The 16,334-nt window shown below is 43.3% G+C and overlaps 1 protein-coding gene across 1 annotated transcript; it reads left to right on the top strand.

Moving 5' to 3' along the window:
• Positions 1-4,807: 4,807 nt before the first annotated feature.
• Positions 4,808-10,256, top strand: b3gnt7 (UDP-GlcNAc:betaGal beta-1,3-N-acetylglucosaminyltransferase 7). The gene is made up of 2 exons (XM_079506091.1): positions 4,808-5,015; positions 6,752-10,256. Coding segments are annotated over exons 1-2 (1,302 nt in total). The 5' UTR covers positions 4,808-5,013; the 3' UTR covers positions 8,052-10,256.
• Positions 10,257-16,334: the final 6,078 nt, after the last annotated feature.

Genomic DNA, 16,334 nt, shown 5'->3' with positions numbered 1-16,334 from the left:
ACGCATGTTGTGGTCCACACAGCAAGACGTCACGCAGGGGCACAGGAAGGCCCACAGGAAGGTGGAACCAGCGTGGTGGCTTTTTGCTGTTTGTTGGATTGATGCAGGCCGAGCGCGCAGTGTGACGGAGAATGATTAAACCTTTATCTCCTTCCTGTCCCGTCGGCTGAAGCCACCATGCAGCCTTGGGTCAACATTGACCCACCACGGCCCTTCAAACACACCGACCCACAGCTATGTACTGTACATACAGTCGTATACAGGCACGGCTTTAGGGAGCAAGTTAACGGGTCGCATTCCCGAGAAGGTCAAAAAATGTAAAAAAGAAATAAAGGGCTGAATTCCAAATAAGCTCGCAAACGTTTGCGTGGTCTTCTAGTGACCGAGTGGCATATAACGCGCTGGCTGGTCTCTCGGGCCCTTGTGAAAAGGAGATGTTATAAGGATCGCCATGGACAACCTTCTCTCATGTTGGGCTTGTTGCCCTTTTGTTGAGCATGGACGGGACATAAATCAATCTCAAAAGGAGGACACGGTCCCAGCTTTCTTAAATGTTTGCCGAGAAGAAGCGGTTGTTGTGAAGAGGGGTGTCCAGTTGTGTTGGGCTGTTTTCAAAGGAGAGCTGCTCGTGAGTGAGTGAGGGGGGGAGGGGGGGGGGGGGGGGCAACTGGAGATGGAGAGGCGTAAATGCTGCCTCTTATGGCATGGCGTCTGCTTTTATCAGCTATAAGCACATGGCTGTCTGCTGATAAACATAGCTGACAGGGTGCCAGTAATATGCGTGATTTATACTTAGTCATACAATGGTGTCTGGCATGCAAAAAAAATAAATAAAAGCAAATCTACAAACTCACGACGCGTTGCGGATGGGACGCGTCGTGAGCTTGCAGATCTGTTATTTTTGGCGCACACTGCATGGCTCTCTAGTTGTACGGCAAAGTATACATGTCCACTTGAGGATGTGTCGTCCCGAGTGTGGCATCCATCACCTCAAAAACCACCCGTCCCATAACAGTGAGCTAGCTGGAGCAAGCCTTGTTTTTACATATAGGACCGGGGGAAGAAAAAACTAAAACAAAGTGGAGCGGTTTGAGTGAGGCACTTGAGATGATTATGTTTCAGTGTAAACAAATACTTTGTTACAAGTCAAAGACCTGGACTCAAAGTCTATACTCAAGTCGAAGTACAAAAGTATTGGACCCTATTGTGTCTAATCTCATGTACATAATCGTCTCTGTCGGGTGGAAACCCTGATGTCCAAAACTGTTACGTTTCAGGATTCAAATTCAAAAACGGCAAAAGTAGCAGATGTTTTTCTAACCTGTGGATCTGCTACCTTTGAAACCTTTGTGTGGCGCTGAATATGATCATCACGTAGGGCAGGGCTGGGCAACTTTGACAATGGAGAGGGCCACAATATGTCCACACTCACCCCAAAAGGGCCACATTGCATGGTAGTGTTGTAGCAAAAATAGCCGATCTACAAGCTCAAAACGCGTCGCGCTGCGACGCGTTTTGAGCTTGTAGATCGGCTATTTTTGCTATCATTTGAATTGAAATCCTTGATTATTTTTTGCTATTTTGGAATTGGAATCCTGAAAAGCAAAAGCCTTTAATTATTGTTATGTTAACTTCATGAACTAAATACAAATAAAATTGGACGTAAAAAGAATGGGGGAGGACACACAGCAATACCAGTATCTGACATTAACCTGAGGGCCACATTAAGTGAAGGTGGGGGCCGCATGTGGCCCCCGGGCCGCCAGTTGCCCACCCCTGACGTAGGGCATTAATTTACGAAAAAAACACGAAAAGTTATATGGAGATAAGAGGTTTCTGTCCACTGTGTGGACCTACCATTATATATACCGTACCACTTTGTTTAACCTCATGTGCTTGTTCTGCCCCTTTGACATTTCTTTACAGTTTCTTTACTTTCTTTACTTGCTCTCCCTCTATGCCCGTCTCCCCATCCTTACCATTCTGAAAACAACAAGCAATATGCTTGTGCAAATTTCACACACTTCTTTACACCTGACCTGTAAACCTGTGATGAAACCTGGATGAAACAGTGAATCTGGTTCCTGGTTATTGAACATATTATGCAGTAGAAGAATGCCCATTTCAGAACCACAATCGGAATCATTCCATCATTTGGAATTGATGATCCTCTGTTAATGACTTTAAAGTTGCTGCTGGTAAAGGCGGAGCTCATGTTAATGACTTTACTGCAGGGTCGGGTGGTCAGGAGCACCCCCAGGGCGGTCCCACCCAGTTGATTAGCTTAATGTGCAACATAGTTTTCTCACTCCTCAGTAAACAAACCAACATACAGTATAAGTGTACTACAGGTGCAGCGGTGGCCTAAGGGTTAGAGGAGCGCCCTTGTTGCCGAAAGGTTGCCGGTTCAATTCCCCGGACAGGCAGGAAAAGGTGATTGTCATCACTCACCCAACACCGCTGAAGTGCCCTTGAGCAAGGCACTGAACCCCCAGCTGCTCCCCCTGGAGCTGCTTAGTGGCCAACAGATAAGACTGTGGTTGTACTGGTCAGCTGCCAGGTTTTAATGTGTGTGTGTGTGCGTGCGTGTCTGTCTGTGTTTCTATGTGCAGGGCGTTGCTGAAAATGAGCACCTGTGCTCAGCTACTTCCCTGGGTAAATAAAGAATATAAAAAAAATAAGGTATTTAGGGTACATATACCCTGAAGAAGGCATATTGTGCCATAACGTTGGTCTTATATAATAAGTGTTTTGACTACGAGCTGTGCGACCTCTCCTTCCTACACAAGTTTTGTCTCCCGTGGACAGCACCTCCCCACTATTGGTGTGCGTTCCTATACCAGTATCTGGACATTTCTAAAATTACAATTTAAGGACTTTTTACTACCTCTAAAATATAAATAAATGTCATTACTGTGTCAAAACTAATCAACAAATTATGCAAACAATAATTGTCAAACATTGTCAAATATTATACCTATGAGTACGATGGAAAATAACAGATCTACATGCTCACAACGCCTCGCAAAACAATATTTATCTGTGGAACCGAGTCAAAGAAAATGTAATGTCTCAACCCCTGTTAGGTTGGCCTTCTATAAGATCTCTAAAAGTGTCCAAACCAAGGGGTGGTGTCTGCCGAGTCGCATGGCGCGGAGGACATATGCAAAGTATTACAAAGTATTACACATACATTCTGAAGTTTATTACACACACAGAGAAATATATACAGTAAGAACAGTGGATCTATGGCGTGGCATCCCTAGCAGATTATAAACAAAGATAAGAACAGAATGAGCAGGAACAAGCATGCATCTCATATGCACATATACAGTCAGTCCCTCCGATACAGTATAGTGGACAGTCTTCATGTCATGGTTATCAATATGCTTATGCAAATAAATGTTTTGCCACGGAGTCAGGCCATATAGGTAATATATCATGACAACCCCTAGTCCTCTACAGTGCTTCAGGGCGGGGGCGGTGTCCCAGTTCAAATAGGCTATGATTATTTTGAGGGTGGGGTACAATTTACAATTTAGGCATTTAGCAGACGCTCTTAATCCAGAGCGATTTACATTAAGCAAGAACAAAAAGCATGGCAATACATCATAAAAAGTATTTATCATGAAACATGCGTAAGATAAGAACGTAACAGGGGTAATCTGTAAAGGTTGAGAACCACCGACTATGAAAATATATAATGTATTAATTGATTTATAACTTATGCATTAATAATCTATCTACATTGGCAAAGTAATTTAGAGCTATGACAGTGCCAGTGGAGTAGGCTAGAGAAGTGGAAATAGTCTACACACAAATAAAGTACCGGTATATATGCACCTCTGAATTGCTGCCACAGTTTAAGTACATGGACAGTTTGTTTGAGCAGTTGTGGCCAGATTAGCCTTTGTGCCCCCCCCCCCCCCCCCAGTCCAGATTGGCCTACCCTACCAATATTTTATGTTTACAAAATGTTAAATCTAGGCCTATGTGTTCTTCATGATTATTATAAATATATACATTTTCTAATTAATTGAATAGTTAATAGAAACACAAGGTAATATATGTAGAAGACATTATAATGCTCAACATAATTGTATTTGCTGTTGCTGCAATATTGTAACCTACTGTACTGTAGCCCTTTTCAACAGGCGAGTATTTGTTTTATACATAGGGGGGGGGGGGGGGGGGGGGGGATAATGTGCCCGGGGTCAAAGCAAAGTTACTATATTTACCCAGGGTAACTGGATCAGATACTTGTTTACACATAGAACATTTCATGGTAGTGGTTCAATGTCTTGCTCAAGGGCACTTCAGCGGTGGTAATTTTAACGTGCCAGTCCGGGGATACGAACTGGCGACCTTCCGGTATCAAGACCGCTCCGCAAACCGTTCGGCCACCGCTGCCACAAATGTCTAAGGTGACAGGTCCATGTCCCCTTGGTGATTTCTGCCTGGAGCGGCACTGTGTTTGAGTAATGAATATGCTCTGCATTCCAATTTCCACCATGTGGCTATTTGCAGCCTACTTATTATACAGTTAGTTTAGGTCTCTTATTATACAGTACGAAGCTGAGAGGTCGAGTAGATCTAGATCTTAACTAGATAACACCTGGCTGGGACAGAGAAGATGATGCCGGCTGGGATGATCCTCCTCTCAGAAAGCTCCCACCGGGCTCAGGAACGCCCACCGCGCCTTCAAAAGCTCCAGTGAGCCTTCAGGAGAGTTTAGTAAATGCAGATCCCACCCCGGCGCGCTGCTGAGTGACCCCCCCGAGACGAGAGTGGACCAGGCAGAGAAAAGTTCATCGTCGCATTTCCTCGCCCACAGCGCTCTTAGATGGAACGGATATAACTTGAGGAACTGCTGAAACGGATAACTGCATTTAATTATCCCTGATTGTTCTTTTTTTTCCCTGGGCTCAACAAACCATCGATTTTGTTTTACGTTGTACGTGTCTTGCAAGAATCACAAATCATCTCTACAGATCTCAAAAGGCACAGGAGACAATGTAAGTGGCATTCATTTCTAACTGTTTCTTTGTTAAATGAATTGTCTTTTACGTTGAACTTCTCAGTTCTCACAAATCCCCGGTGTTATCGTTTAGCTTGTTCGTGCGTTCCGTGAACGCGTAATTACGCACAGAACAGAATCTATCTACTCGTGTTTAAGCAAGAGCAACACCAGATTCACACAGAGCATCAAGTGCGTCAAACTAGCCTTGCTTGGATCAAAACTACAATCTGACTTTTACTTTCCTATATTATCTACGATATAAAAATGTGAAAATCTATCAAATCTAATGATAGTCTTTCTAGATCCAAGACCAAGGCTGGCATCAAACTAAAGTATGAAAGTAATTAACAGTCTGCAATGCAGATCTTATCTCAGGTGGATCTTTGTTGTACTTTGCAATTTCCAAATATAGTTTACCTACCTACAGTATAGAGCTAGGCTACTACATCATTTAGGTTTTGGTGGATTTGGTGGATGTTTATTATTTATGTCGCTCGCTGGACTGTAGGCCTATTTAATGTATACAGTCATAGGGAGTGTTAGCTCTGGTCCGTAGCTCGAAGGGAGTGTCTGCGCTGCACGAGCCCAGTGTGTGGCGTGATGACATCGTGAGTGAACAAGTGCAAAGGGAAATGATCCCTTTTTCCAAGCGCGCTCCGCATACAGTAGGCTTGGTGCGAGTGATTAAAAAGTGATTACGTTAAAAAATAAAAGCGATAAATCAATCAGATGCATCCGACTTGAAAATAACACACTGTAGGTCTATGTATGTGAGATAGCCTACTGAAAATAAGTAGGCTAGTGTAGAAGGTCGATGAAATAAAACAAATGGTTAATTATCTATGTGGGGGAAAACATACTCTAAGGGGAAAACATGTTTTTTTGATTGATTGATTGATTGATTGATTGATTGATTGATATTGAATACTTTAATAACAGTTTGCAAAATGTATACAGATTGTATAATGGATACAATGACGCCAAGAGGATAACACAAAAAGCCTTTTGTTTAAAAATGTAGGCTTTAAGTTGGTCAGAACATGCAGTGATTTGGTCATTGTAGGCAGTATATATACACTACTGGTTTATTTTAGCTTGTTAAATGTTTGGCCCATCCAGAAGCTACCATAACAACATCATTATAATATGCAATACACTGTTGGGACATGGAAAAATGCACTCATGCGTTCTAACGCGTTCCCATGCATGCTTCAGGCTATAGATACCTAGAAGTCAAAATATTCCCCTGTGGGCAATGAACAAATTGAGGGAGTGAGAGGGAGGCACCTCATTGCAAAGCAAGCCACCGCAACTATTATGCACTCGGAAATATATATACAGTTGAACCTCTTAGCAGAATATTCAGTATATATACAGTTATATCATCTCTGACGGGTGGAAACCTCATGTGCAAAACCTTTCATGATTAAAATTCAAAGAATGGCAAAATGAGTCTACATGCTCAAAGCTTTGAACGTGTGGAACTGCTACTTTTGATGCTTTGGTGTGAAGCAGTAGTGATGAGAGCTTTCTGCCCGACAGCAACGATATATATCCCATATATACACACACTGTCCTATCAAACAGACTTTGAAATGACATTGGGCTTTTGCGTGTGTTGTGTGTGCGTGTGCGTGTGTGTGTGTGTGTGTGTGTGTGTGTGTGTGTGTGTGTGTGTGTGTGTGTGTGTGTGTGTGTGGTGTTGCTGTGTTGTCGTCCCCCCCCCCCCAGGATGAACAACAGGGATCGATGGCGGGTGTACAAGCGGGTCAGTGTAATGTTCTTCCTGGCCGTGGTGGCGCTGACCGTCATGCAGCGGGGCACGGGGACTCCGTTCCAGATGGAGAGGCAGACGCGCCAGGAGGCCTCCATGGGTGGAGCAGGAGGTGGAGGAGGAGGTGGGGACAGGGAGGCGGGAGGCACCTCCTCGCAGGAGAGGCGGGGTGGTGTCTACCCGGGCAACACAGGCTTCTGGAAGACCAGCAAGCCCCAGCCGCCGCCGGCGCCCGAGACGGCCGAGACCACGGAGGCGCCCGCGGTCACCCAGGACAGCGGCCCCCGCACCTGGGACGTGACGAGCTCCAACTGCACGGCCAACCACAACCTGTCGCGGCAGGACTGGTTCGCGAGCCTGGAGGCCAACTTCAAGCAGTTCATGCTGTACCGCCACTGCCGCTACTTCCCCATGCTCATGAACCACCCGGAGAAGTGCGCCGGCGACACGCACCTGCTCATGGTCGTCAAGTCGGTGGTGACGCAGCACGACCGCCGCGAGACCATCCGCCGCACGTGGGGCAAGGAGCGGACGGTGGACGGGAAGAGGATCCGCACGCTCTTCCTGCTCGGCACGCCGTCCAGCGAGGCGGAGCGCGGCAACCACCAGAAGCTGCTGGAGTACGAGGACCGCATCTACGGCGACATCCTGCAGTGGGACTTCCTGGACAGCTTCTTCAACCTGACGCTCAAGGAGACGCACTTCCTCAAGTGGTTCGCCACGTACTGTCCCCGCGTACGCTACGTCTTCAAGGGCGACGACGACGTGTTCGTGAGCGTCGACAACATCCTGGAGTTCCTGGAGATGAGCGGCAGCGGCGCCCGCCGCAACCTGTTCGTGGGCGACGTGCTCTTCAAGGCCAAGCCCATCCGCAAGAAGGACAACAAGTACTATGTGCCGCACGCGCTCTACAACAAGACGCACTACCCGCCGTACGCCGGCGGCGGGGGCTTCCTGATGGACGGGCCGCTGGCGCGCCGGCTCCACGGGGCCGCCGACACGCTGGAGCTGTACCCCATCGACGACGTGTTCCTGGGCATGTGCCTGGAGGTGCTCCAGGTGACGCCCGTCAAGCACAACGCCTTCAAGACGTTCGGCCTAGTGAAAAACAAGAGCAGCAAGCTGAACAGAGAACCCTGCTTCTTCCGGAGCATGATCGTGGTGCACAAGCTGCTGCCGCCGGACCTGGAGCACATGTGGAATCTGGTGAAAAGCAGCGATTTGATCTGCTCGCAGAAAGTGGAGATCTTATTATAGCCCCCAGAGCGGGGTCGCCCGCAGGCGAATGGAACATACAGCTCTGCCCGCGGTGGTTGTACGACGAGTGTTTGCGCGTGACATGATGCGCACACAAGAGTCGGAGGGGAGAGATAGAGAGGGGGGAAATGTTAACTTCCGAGTTAACTGTGATTCAAAGTTCTCCTTTATTTGGAGAAGGACCCGGACTTCAATATTTGAATTTCTATTTAAGTACCGCGACACCCAGGTTGTGTGGAGTGGCAGCCACTGCCGTCAAAGTAAATTATATGGAGTTTTCTATGTTGACTTTAGAATTATTTATATTCTCCGTGGCATAGTTGTTTTTTTGAAGGACTCTTTTTATTGTCAGCAGGCAAATCCCAGAGACTATAATGACCCCAAGGCTCAGCCAGTGTGGTATTAAATTCTGCAACACAATGGACAACAGCCTGTTGCTCCGCCGACGTGTCAGGCTTTTGACCTTAAGTACTGAGTGTTGTACCTGAGCTCCATGTGGACGAGAGCTTGACACGCGCTGGTCTGGTAGCCTCAACTGGGTCTCAGACCAGAGAAAGAAACTTTTGTGTCTCTACCTCAGCGGTGTGTCGTTCTAAACAGCCTCTCATCTCAGCATAGTCAGGCCCATTTTCCACCGGGGTTGAACCGGTTTGGTTCTTTTTTTCCTAATATTGACTAATATTGAACCAGAATCCTAAAAGTTGGTTCGGAACTGGAACCAAAAAATGGCCTCCGGTTCCATGAAAGCACCACGGTTCCAAGAATGTAGAACAGAACCAGTTCTAGAACCAAAGTTCTTTTGGTGGAAAAGGGGCCTCAGTGGTGGACAAAAGTACTCAACTGTACTCAACAGTACTGGAGTCAATGTATGGATACTCATGGTCAAATATGATCACTGTAGCCTGGTTTATGCTTAGTTGTGTGCCGGTGTCGTGCTCAGTAAAAGCTCACAGCGCGTCCCAAATGTCATGTGGCACGCTGTGAGCTTGTAAATCTGCTATTTACCGCAGGCAACACCAGTGTGCAACCAAGTGTAAAGCAGGCTGAGAGTTGCTCTGTCAAATTTGTAACCGCAATACTACTAATAAGAATTTTAAAGTACATGCTTTTAAAAAAGACTTAAGTATTCAGAAAATTCATTTCCTTTTTGTTATTAATAATAATGCATTACTGTACCAACATTTGGACATTCCCCACAAAATTGAAAAGATTTTCCAGAATTTTTCAAAAATATCAATAATAGTAAACAATAAAAAATAATGTAATACAAAATATAGCATATCTACGAGCTCAAAATGTGTCATGTCGCTTTGTGAGCTTGTTGGTCAGCTATTTTCATTTGGAACAGGGCTTAAGTGGTTATTTCATAATGTACCATTTAGTTAAAGTACATTTGTCTTTGAAATAGTGGGGTGAAACATAAGTCATCAGTATCCAAAAACTACAAATGATGAAGTAAAGCACAGATACTAGTAAAAATGTTTTTACTAATAAGTACAGTACTCAAATAAAAATACTTTGTTACTGTCCACCACTACTGCTCATCATAGCTAAATATTTTTGTGAAAACTTCCATGATTCCATCATCTAACAGACGGCTGATGTAAGCAGGAGAACTTACACTTCTGTTAATATTTTTAACACGCTGCCAAAATCCTGAGTGTTAATTTGACTCTTGAGGGGGTTAAATGTTTTACTCTTACGGGTCAATTTTTTGACTCTTTTTTTTTCTTTCTCACTGTTAAATTAACCCTCAAGATTTTGCAGTGAAGCTCAATGCTCTGGACTTTTACTAGCATACTACTGTAAATGAAAGAAAAAGAGAAACTTGTCTAAACTGTAATGTCGTCCTTGAATTTGAATGTGCTGATATACTTGACATGACTTTGGGGTTGAGGGGTTTACAATGAAACTGTGAAACAAATTAGTAACTACTGCTGGTACTGCGTATTATGACATGTTAACTTAAATAGTCCCTCCCCCTGGGGAAAAAAAAGGCGACGGGGGTTTGGGGGGCAGGCAAGGGTGTGTGACGTTTAATTTAATGTGGGGGGAGTTTAATGGTATTAATTCAATGATGTTCACTGATGATAGTACTGAATGTTGAAGGTGTGTAGTGGGTGGTGATTATGTGTGGATTATGTAAATACATTGATTTGATTGAAAGAAATCAAAATGTACATAGGACTCATGTTTGTAAATAAACGCCAGAAGAAAAAGAAAAGCGTGGCCCTCCTCACCGTGTCCTTTCCCAGAGTGTGTCCTAGATTAGACGGCTTGGTTTTGTTTGTCTGGGACTTATCAGTGGAAATCGCAGATTTTGAAGATCTTAAACGGGTCACCCGACAATGGATGCGGTGACACAGGATCAAAGATATGATAAGGAGCTATATTGGTTACATTGCCAGTGAGTCGGATGACAGATAGCCTATACTAGCCTCAGGTAACTGACTCAATTAGTGGTCATTTAGAGCCCCCGGGGACGCAAACCTTTACAGACCCAAACGTACAAAATAATGGATGAATAACTCAAGGCCTATTTCAACGTGTATGAAGTCTATGGGTTTTCTTGGAGTTCTTTTGAACCGTTTATTTTTTATTTTTTTCAAAACTCTTGACCGGTCCCGACCCACTGTTTTAGAGCAAGACTTCCATTTATGTTTTTTTTCTTTTGTTGTTGTTTTTTTGACGATCTCCGAAAACATGTCTGTGGGACAAAAGTGTTGCTTCAGCTGCTCAGGTCAACATTTTGACATCTTTGTGACACGGCACCGAGGGGGGGCCTGGCAGCCTTGAGACGGGGATCTGTCCTGTGTCCTGTGTCTGTTGTGTAGGCTATCGGTCTCCACTCCCCTCACAAAAGTAGACCAGTCACAGCTCAGCTCCTGCTCCTAGGCCAATCACAGTAAAGCCCCGTTAAGATATACAACATTTGTGTCGGCATTTGATGTTTGTGTCGTGTGTGATCGTGCACCGGATTTTTAGTTTCACTATTCATGTCTGCTTGAAACCTACATTATTGCTGGCAAAGTCAGCAAAATCTTGGTGTTCGATATTCCTTTTTTTCATTTATTTTTTTATGAATAGAGAAGTGTTATTATGGCATTAAGATCTAAATGAGAATTTGGCAAGGGGATAAGTTAACTTAATTCACATGATTATATTGATAATAATTCCCATCTCATCTGTGCGCTTACTGTCATATCTCACATGAGTAGCAAGTACTGTAGTGTACTCGACTATTCTGGCAAGAATGAGAACGAGGGAATATGAATTAGTTTCTTTAAAATGTAATGGTATCCATATCTGAACATATAGCTTAAGACTGAAGAAATGTTTTCAATTTACAGCGACACATAAACTGAGCAATTATTTATATCGATTCCTTTATATTTAATTAATAATGAATTTGTTTGTACATCAATGCAACAAAAAAATCAATATCTTTTATAATTGTCTAATCAATAAGCCCGATAAACCACTTAAACCCTATATTTTATACTGAATCTAAGAAATACAAGACAGCATTTATAATTCTTCGAAATTAGAAAACCCTTTCTTCTGTTTCTTCTTCTTAGTCTTCTTCCCACAATCACTGTTGTATTGGTTTTCCAAAATGGAGGTTTATACAAGGTTGCAAATGGTGTGTGATTTCACATTGTTTATGTTGTGCTTCCCTGCGAGATATTGTGTATCTTTTCACTGCAACGCCGCCGACAGTGATACCACCAGCTGATGTGGAGCGCATTGTAACGTGCTTTATGTTGGCCCAAAAAGACAAACAGGCCTTCGCAAAACAAAACAATTACACTCTTGTTATTGTTCACGATCTGTCCAGTTACAATGATAAGAAAGCCATAGGGAAACTGGATCCAGGTTGTATACGGTTTCATGCAGGAACAGTCACATAAAGGATGTTGTCTTTGAGAGAAGCAGAAGAAAAACTCTGTCTCTCTGTAGATAGTGCCAGAAAAAGCATAGCTTAAGCAGATCATCCCCCCTTCCATTGTCCTTGTGAAGGTGACTGCATAATTCAACACTGGATACTGTACGAACAAGTGGAACAAAATCATTTGATTTCACAATAGTCTACGTTACATGAATGATGATGAATCAGACGTAGTTTTTCTGGCGATGCGAGTCGTGGTTCGGATGATCACCAGAGAAAGTATACCGTACGGTTCGATTCAAACGACTGTACTTCAAACGACTGTACTTCTCAGATCTAAGGAGCCAACATTCAATCCTACTGTAACTATTATGATCCTGTTTCAGCGACTCTTGGGAGTGCCCCCAAGGCCAGAGCAGCATACAGAAAGAAAATAAAAAAAGTTATTCATTGAACTGAATCCCCCAGGGTTATTGATTTTACGTCCCCAACACAGCAGGCACGGCCTCCAACAAGCACAAGGTGTACAGTACAGTACATATGATATGACAATGCATACATGCAGAAGTACTGTACACAGGTGGGGTCGTTACGTATGCTTCTAGCACATGGTGGGCTGTGTGAGGAGTCATGGTGGGCTGTGTGAGGAGTCATGGTGGGCTGTGTGAGGAGTCCCAGGCTAATATGCCAGACGCGAATCAACCGTTGGCAAACATTCTACACGCCATGGGCTCCCAAACCTTTCAGTGCTGCGACACCCATCTCTTCTCCACTACTCCCATTTTAGTCTAGTTTGTTTGTCGACAAGCTTGTCAGTATATTTAACTTGTATTCAACTTGGTTCCATAGACAAATATTGTGAATGGAATTACAAACTCACAACAACGCCTCGCATGCGAGGCTATTTTCACAATACTTGCCTCTTTCTTACATAAGTTACATAACATTTGACAATTTGGCCAATTTGGATTTTGGTGTCATTACATTTTAACTTTAGAAGTGTGCAGATAGCCTGTATACACTTAATTAAGCCTACTGTATGTTGATTTGTTTACTGTTGAGTGAGAAAACCATCATCATTTTTCGACCGCGGTCGAGATCATGGACTTCACAATACCACGCCAGACTTCCCGGTCCTTCATTGCCATCCCCAGCTCCTGCTTACTGATGCATGTGTCCCTAGCGATGACATCAGGGAACAGGGACAGTTTTCTACCTCTGGTCAGCTTTAAGGCAGGATTCCAGAGAAGAATGGAAGATATAACCTCATTGTCAGCTCTGTAGCAGTAGCAGTGCCCAGCAAACTGTGTTCTTCTGGATCGGACTAGTGAAGAAACACAGGGAAGGTTGCCGTATATTAGATTAGTCATTGGGTGGCTCTTCCAAGAGAGATTTTGCGCTCTCATTAGAAGGCGGGTGTAAGTGCCATCCAGCCGTTTCTCCAATTTCTCTGAAAGTGTCCATGTCTCGGAGTCATAGAGTAGAATCGGCTCGACGGTCGTCCTAAATATTCTTTACTTTGAACCTCTTACTAAGCTGGGACGACCAGATCTTATGCACACCATTGCAGGCTGACCAGGCCATACCCTTCCTAGTTCGAAAGTCCTTTTGGGAAGAAGATATATATGAACCCAAATACTTGTGTGTTGTGTTGTTAAGTGTTAAGTATTGTTAACCATGTTGCACATTAAGCCAATCATCTGCAGGGGACCCCCAGTTTGGGAACCACTGCTCTATACACAACTCGTAGGCTATAATGTATTCGAAGACCAACACAATTATGATTGAGGAGATAACAGCTCTTGTAGGACTTCCAAAACACTCATTATTTGCAATGGGATTTGCCTAATAGCCTACTTTATATACAGTACATACATTATACCCTTGTTTGTCTTGCCCCTACTCTGGACCAGGGCTATCTTGCCCCCAGGTAGCCTACTTGCCTACTTTGCCTCTTGATAATGCATGTGAGTATATACATGTCACTGTGCATGCAAGGCCGCTGGGTCGCAAGACAAATTTCAGTGCGAGCTGAGACAATAAGGTAGGTTACTTTATCATATCATATACAATTTGCTTCTGTAAGTGCATGGGGCCTTTTGGTGTCAGCCTGTGAAATTCAGGGTCATGTGTTGGTCCATTTTTGTAGAGGGGGGGGGGGGGGGGGGGGTCGCTGACATTTGGACAAATAGGCCTATCAAATTGGGGCTCCTTGATGATGTGAATGTTTGAGAAAAATGCATTGCATTACAATGCTCAGGGTTTAGAGGTACAGTATAGGAACTCAAAGTCATAATAATTTTTTTAGTTTTTGTGTGACACTATGATGAAGTAGGACATTAATTTACAAAAATGTAAAACATTAACATTTTTAAAAACATGATAATTTTAAAGATGTGAGGTTTCTGCCCCGCAGCAACGATATGTGAGGTGACAGCAGGTGTTATGATTTACCACCCAGGCCAGCGCCACTTCCTAAAGGCTCTATAAACATAAACACATCGACATACTAGAGGAAGTTGAAAGCACAGAGATGTGATAATAAAACGGAGGAGAGTGGTTTAATAACCACTTCAGTAACAGCTCCATGGGGCAGGCTCCAGGCAGGGAGCTGCAATTAAGCTTTCACACCAGCCCGCCATGTTCTGTTTTTATCTTAACGTTGTTTTATGCCGTTTCTTCTATAGAATTTGGCCTTTTGCTGTTTTTGTGTAAACCACTTTGAGCTACAAGTTATTTGCATTATTTATTATTTTTGAGTGCCTAGTATAGTCTAACATTTGTGGTTTTATTCTTCACTGAAGAGCATGAAAGAGAACTGATTTAACAGGAACCATGGTTGTATACAGTGGTTAAGATAAAACCCCACCTGGGGTGCCTGCTGGCCTAGCGGTCCAGGCACATGCCACATAGGCTCTGGACTGACGTTGCGTTGCGTGTTCGAGTCCCGTTCATGACGACCGTCGCTGCATGTCTCTCCCCATCCCTCTTTCCTGTTCGTCTTCACTTGAACCTATCAATAAAGGCAGAAAAACCAAAAAACATCTTTATAAAAATAAAAACCTTTTGTAAGATTTCTCTGCATCGGTAAGTAAAAATAAATCTTTCAAATTTGAACCTGGCTCTAAACAGAGATGTGATTAAAGTTGTGCTGCTGTGATCAATTTAGTCTAACAAGTACTAAGTATTATGGCATTATAACCTTAACAGTACTGTAGCCTTTTGGCAAGTATTGCTCATTTTTTATGACATAGTATAGTATGACCAACTATGGTGTCAATGCAGGAACTGAATTCATTTAAGTTAATGCTACCAAGTAGTTGGCAGGATTTTCCTTAAGAAAAGTTGACATTGAAAACAGACAATCATACACATGATGATACTCATAAAATAACAAATCTTTAAAGGAAACCACCACAGGGGTAACAGGTAGGTGGGCAACCACACTGCATTTTTAAACATTTTCTCCAGGTTTAAGTAACTGTTTTCCTTCCAGCATGTTACTAAATATAGAAGGTCTACACACCTATCAGCCATGCAGGTGTAAGTAGCCTAATCAAATGTATGCATCACATAATCCCAAATATAATCACTGAATCATTAAGTAAACAAAAATATTGACTTACTGACAGCCAAGGGGATTTCTGAGACTGGCATGCTCTCAATCAACCTAATTACATCCTGCTTGATGGAGTTATCATGGGATGTGTCAAACCCCCAATCATGAGATTGTGAAGAATCTATTTCTCTTTTGCCTTGCAGGCCTTTCACATCACTGAGATGTTATAACCATGACATATTTTGAGGTTGAAGGGAGATGTGGCAGGTAAAAAAGATTACAATCTACAGCACACAATATGATATATGACTGTCTGAAGAACCGCCCTACTACTCTGGCTTTTCAAATGACATGAAACCAACACAACACCTGATTCATGTCTTTAAAATAAGCGTTTACATTTATTTTTTAATGTGTCATCTTGCCAACCCCATTTTGTTACTGACCCCAATGCATTGTGAACAAAGACATCAGAGCCTTTTAAAACTTGAAAAAGCACAAGAGTGGAAAAACAAGTGCTTTCATTGCATGTTTCTTTAGAAATTGCAGTTCTGTGGAGGGACAATCATTTTAGGTAAACCATATTTTCAAAAACCAGGGACCCTTAATGAATCACTTATCTAAGAAATAGCACATCTACAAGCTCACAACACATCAACACTGTGACGCATTGCGAGTTTGTAGATCTGATTTTGTTTAGCATACTTTTATTTCTTTGACTTTTTTTTATTATTATTTTTAAATAGTGTTTACACACAGGGTTTCCATCAGGATGGGGGAACAATTATTTTAGGACTTGGCTCACACAGTGACTGCACCTTTCCACAGAACAGAA

The sequence above is a fragment of the Electrona antarctica genome (assembly GCF_951216825.1).
Source record: "Electrona antarctica genome assembly, chromosome: 7".
NCBI lineage: Eukaryota > Metazoa > Chordata > Actinopteri > Myctophiformes > Myctophidae > Electrona > Electrona antarctica.
This window is presented reverse-complemented; position numbering and strand designations above follow the sequence as displayed.